The sequence below is a fragment of the Lycorma delicatula genome, chromosome 12 (assembly GCF_047948215.1).
Source record: "Lycorma delicatula isolate Av1 chromosome 12, ASM4794821v1, whole genome shotgun sequence".
In the NCBI taxonomy this organism is placed as follows: domain Eukaryota; kingdom Metazoa; phylum Arthropoda; class Insecta; order Hemiptera; family Fulgoridae; genus Lycorma; species Lycorma delicatula.
Genome location: NC_134466.1, coordinates 6,499,313 through 6,505,312, shown reverse-complemented (window position 1 = coordinate 6,505,312; position 6,000 = coordinate 6,499,313). Strand labels below are relative to the sequence as shown.

At 29.6% G+C, this 6,000-nt stretch overlaps 1 protein-coding gene across 2 annotated transcripts in view; it reads left to right on the top strand.

Moving 5' to 3' along the window:
- Nucleotides 1-1,724: 1,724 nt before the first annotated feature.
- Nucleotides 1,725-6,000, top strand: part of Fip1 (Factor interacting with poly(A) polymerase 1) — a 41,376-nt gene continuing 37,100 nt past the window's right edge. For both annotated transcript variants that reach the window (XM_075379864.1, XM_075379863.1), the window contains exons 1-2: nucleotides 1,725-1,941; nucleotides 2,564-2,681. In XM_075379864.1, the coding sequence (XP_075235979.1) occupies nucleotides 1,804-1,941; nucleotides 2,564-2,681 (256 nt within the window). In that variant the 5' untranslated portion in view covers nucleotides 1,725-1,803. The remainder of the gene's footprint in view (nucleotides 1,942-2,563; nucleotides 2,682-6,000) is intronic.

Sequence of the window (6,000 nt, the reverse complement as noted above, 5' to 3'; positions counted from 1 at the left end):
TCCAAGGAGAAAGTTGACCATTTTTAAGACCACACAAATTACTCATTGATTTTCATAATACTTGATTTTTTCAATGGCTAAAGGTATGGTGACATGTTCTTTTCTCATTTTTGTTGAGTGAGCAATCTATATTAATCCATATTTGTTGCCATTGTATAGAACACATTTCAAACTTCGCTTAAAGCTCAATAAACAGGCACCAATCATCTGGAAAATATTCAGGAAGACCCATTATTTCCTAACAAGAGTCCTCTAACATCTTAACAGAATGCAAGATTGTTTCTTGAGAGAAGAATGGTAGCAGATCTTTTTCCCTTGTACGCTAGAACATGATTTTGGTTCCATGTTCCAGTAAATTCTTGTCGTTCAACCTGGAAGCAAGTAATTCAGAAGTTTCTTTCAAAAGGTTGAGATCTCTGATGAGGTCATTTATTCAGCTTGGTTGAAACGTTAAGGAGAAGATGACGCTCCCTCATAATCACAGCCACTTCCTTGATTTGTGTCAGAAGGGAAGGATTCAGAAATATAAAGTTCATACTCTCAAGAGTTCTGGTTGCTGCTATATATGATTTAATAACAAGTAAAATACAGTCAATGATTAACTAATTGTACGACTCTAATTGATCAAATTAATTAATTTATCTAACTGAGTATGATGCAAGGATTATCTAATCTTTATTAATAAAAATCAAATTATTTAAAGACAAAAGATAAACCAATTGAAGTTAACAGTAGTAAAACATAACCACAGTCTTCTATATATCTCTATAGACTGTACAACATTCTCCTTTCACATAAAGGCTACAGAGATTAATTACACGCAATAAAATAATCAGCTGAAGGAAATGGTAACAGAAGAACACTAATGGACAGATTTCTATCAATTCAGAAAAAGTTCTGCATTTTACACAGGACAGGTAGGATACAGTGCTTCACAATCATCAAAGAATACATAGAAGTTCTTGTCAGATTTTGTTTATCTATTGTACAAACTTATGTTAATAATTCAGTTTGTGATTTTGAAAGTATACGGTAAATTTTTGAATTTGAAAGTATACCTTCTTTCCAGAAAGAGTTGGATTTCCAACAAAATAAAATTCGTAAACTTTGTATATTAGAATAGCACCAACACTATTAAGGAAAGTACTACATTATTCCAGTTAACGTTTGCGATAACAATTAAAACATTTCGTTACATTACTACAAACGATTAAACTTCTACAACATAGCGCTGTTGCAGCAAAACTATAAACTACAGAACCTACAAATTGCTAGCGTTCGTTGGTAGAAATAGTGCAGCTTTCAGTGACTTTTAATTATTTAATTCATAAAATGCATTTAATTTTCTACTATAAAAACAATCAACTATTAATTTATAGCGAGTCTGTAAATGAATATGTCATTCAGTGAGCGATGTCCTATTATTCTCAGCGAGTGGATTTCAATTATTGTTAACTAATGAGATACATGTATTTATTAAACTAAGAAACATAAATTTCTGGTTGAATTTGTAAAAAGATACATTCAGTGCTATACACAGAGTTATAGTTATATTCTCCTATTAAAAGAAAACAACTGTAAATATGTTACTATTTTTTTTTTAATTTCCTAAATATTGTGAAATCTTGTATAACTAATTGCTGATATAATTTTCATGGAGATAATAATCGGTATTACAGACTGCATAACTAAAAATTTAATCATGTTACCATGCACTTGCAACTTAGTTGCTGAAGCGGCTGTAGCTTCCAAACCACAGTTAGGCCCTAGCAACATTGTAGGTTATGTTTAAAACGAGGCAAAATGGCTGATGATGATGTGAACGAAGATCAGTGGTTGTATGGAGATTCTAATCCTGATAAATCTGAAGATGCTGCGGCAGATGATGCCTTATATGGAGATAAATTTGATACTTCTCAAGATTCGAATGCAACTAATCAGGTTCAGTATTTTTTTTTTTGCTTGGGTCCCCCGTAAGGTTTTTACCTACCGGTTTGTTATTGATCATTTTCCTTGTTGTAATATCATTTTTATTTTTCTTCTGATTATAAAATTAGTGTAAATAACAATATAAATGTTATTGTACATTTAAATTGTTATTTTATTTGCATATGCTTTGTTAGCATGCTTTTTTTCTTCCTGTGGGGTGATTCGTAAAGTTTAGGAATAGTTGTATTAATTTTGTACCTAAAAGCGCCTTATTAAATTAATTTTTTCTTCTTAGGTTGTTTATTAAGTCTGTGATTTTTTTTCGATGGGATAATCAATGATCACATTCAAACCGAAAATTAACGATTTACTTTCGATCTTTGACTACTAAACTGTCATTCTTAATCGTAAAATTTTAGCTAGCGTTGTTTTATTTTTATTTACAGTATTGTTTACTCTAGTTGTATATATAAACTTCAAATCTTATAGTTTAAATGTACAGCTAGCAAGGTTATAAATAATTAAACGTAATAAAACTGAAGTCATACTGTATAACATTTGCTGTTAATATCTAGTTTATTTATAATTATATCCAATTCTATTAATTTAAAATTATTTCTTTGTTTTTATTTAGCTACCTCCAGTATTGGAACCACCAATTATAGAACCACCTCAGAAAAATTTTAATACAACAGACAGTTCTAATCATGACAAACTATTGAATTCTACTAGTGAACATGAAAAATTACTGGGTAATTATGTTTTGTATATTTAATATTGTTTACTGATAGTACACTTAAATAATAATTTAAATAAGTTTTGTTTTTCTAATAGTTAACCATTGATTATTTTTTCTTCAGCTATTAATCAATTTTTATATCCTTGTATACTTTTTCTCTGTACTGACTTCCTTTTTATTAACATTCCTGTACTTATTTACTTGTGATAACAATTGTTTTTTTAAATTGTCAGCATTGACTTATAACGGTAATTAATTATTCATAGAACTAAAGTCTTGACTTAATTTTTTAGAAAAATTATTTGTATTTCTTTATTTAGTTATTACCATTTATAATTTTAGTTATTTACCTAAGTTATTGATGCAAAATTAGAATTATGGTATACAAAATATTGTTAGGTATATTCGTATCTTGTGTAATACTAGCTTAATAATATTGTATTTAATTTCCTTTTCTTTGTTGATATGTAGGAAGTATTAAGGTTGCTTCCATAAAAATGTATTCTTTAAAAATTTTAATATTAAATTTGTTTTCTGTTAAATTATTTATACTTTCTAGTTCATTAATTTATTGCCCAGCTTATTACAACAGATATCTCGTGTCCAGGTGATGATAATTCCGAAGCGTTTTTCACCCAGAACAAACTAAAAAAAAAGTTAGCAGTCCTAATCTACATTCCTTTAATTCCATTTTTGATGTACACTCTGATAATCAATTAAGCATTAGTCGATTTCTTACCTAAGTATAAACATAATCTTTTATTTTTCAAATATTTTATTTTTGCCAAAGCTGATTGAACCATTGCAACACACAAGTGAGTTTCTGTTGGAATCCTAATCATGTGGGAATTCCAGGTAAATGAATGTGCAGATTCCGCTGCTAAACACGACGTAATCAACCTCCTTTCACCACTCGTGCTGCTGCTTCTGACTTTATAAATTGTATAAAACAGTCTCCTTGAGCAAAATGCCAAGGTGATGGGACGGTTACCATTGATAACAAACTCTGGCACATTAAAGATTCTGTGTTGCCATGGGACTCCTCATGCAGAAAAACTCATCGTGAAGTGGTTCTTCATCAGTTGTGGTTAAGACATACCAGAGGCATGCACGGGTACCTCATATCAGCAGGACACGCACCACTATGCATACGATACAACTACCGTTTTGACTGTGTGCCACTATACTTGTGGATTACATGTTATGTGGTGTGTTGCATTGTTAATTTAAATTATAGAGAAACATTCGTCAAATTCTGTCTGGGCAATAATAAGGAAGTTTTAGATCTGGTGTTGCTATTTTTAAGAGTGTTAATATTTTACACAAAATTTAAAATTGTAATATATTTTTTTGTACTAGTGTTGAAGAATTATTTTAATGTGTTTGTTTTTCTTTTCGTTTAATTCTTTTAATTTTAATTTTTTTAGTCGGTGTTGGAGAAGGGACCTTTTACACCCTCGTACTTCATTGATGTATTTAAATTTTTTACTTAATTTTATTTCTTTTTTATTATGTTTTAAATTTTATCTTGTTAAGTTTCTTACTGTGTGATATTAATTATACATTTTTTAGTTTTATAAGTTTTAAGTTTTACTTCACTTTCATTATTTTAGTTTTTAACCTAGTTTGTTTTATGTTAATCATAGTTTTATAGTCTTTCTGTTATTTGAGAAGAGGCCCTTTATACCCTTCTCAAACTTAGTAAAATTCTGTGTATTATTAGTTAAATTTTAGATTTTAGCTGTGATATTAGTTGTAAGTTTTTTGTTTTAATTTTTTATTTTAGTTTCTTTTATAAAAAATCATTTTAAACTGGGCAATGATAACGCAAAAGCGCTTTTCGCCCTCCAAAAAAAAAAGAAAAAAAAATTTTCGAGTAGTTTTCCTCTACTTACTAATTATAATTGTAAAACTCTATTCATGGGGACCTTTGCATCCTTTTATTAGACATTTTAAATTTATCTAAGTAGGTGTGTAATTCTTTTACAGATTGAAAATATTGCTTTTTACTTAGTTATGCTCGGAGGAAGTAATGTTTTACATGATATTTTGCATATATTTTCATTTTTTGAGTCTTAAACAGCGAAACCCAGCTGTATTGTGAGATTGATATCAAATCACTTTTCCCACTACATTCTCATGTTTGACAATATGATGATTTTATGAAATTAGAAATTGTATGAAATACTGTATAAAATGTGTTTGAAAAGCAGTTGTAAAAAATTGTTATGTTTTTATCATGAATAAAATTTCACTTAAAATTCTATTTTGTTATAAATTAAAATACGTGAATTTTGAAATAAACATAAAACATAGAGAACATTAAAATTCAAAACATACGCTAAAGAAAAACAAATTTAAACATATATTAACATTACCTCAAATCACACAACCTGACAAATTATCTGTTCTTAGAAGAACATTATGTCTGAGAAGTCCCTTTAGCCCTAGATAAGTTGTTTCAGTTGTTTTCTTTGAAAAATATTTTTTTTTTTAAATTTAACATTACTCTGTCAGTACATTCTTTCTCAGCTCACTGTAACCTTGTGCCGCCATACCTGTTGTGTCGTTGCAAATGTTGATAGCAAATACAGCTTTATCATTGTTAACTTTTAGGTGTCCTGCAGATGTCATGGTTCACATTATCTTATAGTGTATCATTTCAATCACTTTACAGATTATATTGTAGTTAATAAGGTCAGCATTTAAGTTGTCCTCAGTCAGCCATTGTCATATAAGGGGTATTAGTGGTGATTTAAAACACTCGTCTACACTGCAGACCTAATCTTGGATGAAGTCTTTTTAAAGAACAGCATTCATAAATTTACAAATTCAGGTATGATAGACATGTTTACTGACAACTTCTGTCTTTTTAAAAAAAACAGATATCAAGATTTTTTTTTAAAATTGTCAACAGTTACTGGCTGAGAAGTCCAGCCATTTGACTGGTTTGATGCAGCTCTCCAAGATTCCCAATCTAGTGCTAGTCGTTTCATTTTAGTATACCCTCTACATCCTACATCCCTAACAATTTGTTTTACAATTCTAAACGTGGCCTGCCTACACAATTTTTTCCTTCTACCTGTCCTTCCAATATTAAAGCGACTATTCCAGGATGCCTTAGTATGTGGCCTATAAGTCTATCTCTTCTTTTAACTATATTTTTCCAAATGCTTCTTTCTTCATCTATTTGCCACAATACCTTTTCATTTGTCACTTTATCCACCCATCTGATTTTTAACATTCTCCTATAGCACCACATTTCAAAAGCTTCTAATCTTTTCTTCTCAGATACTCCGATTGTCCAAGCTTCACTTCCATATAAAGCGACA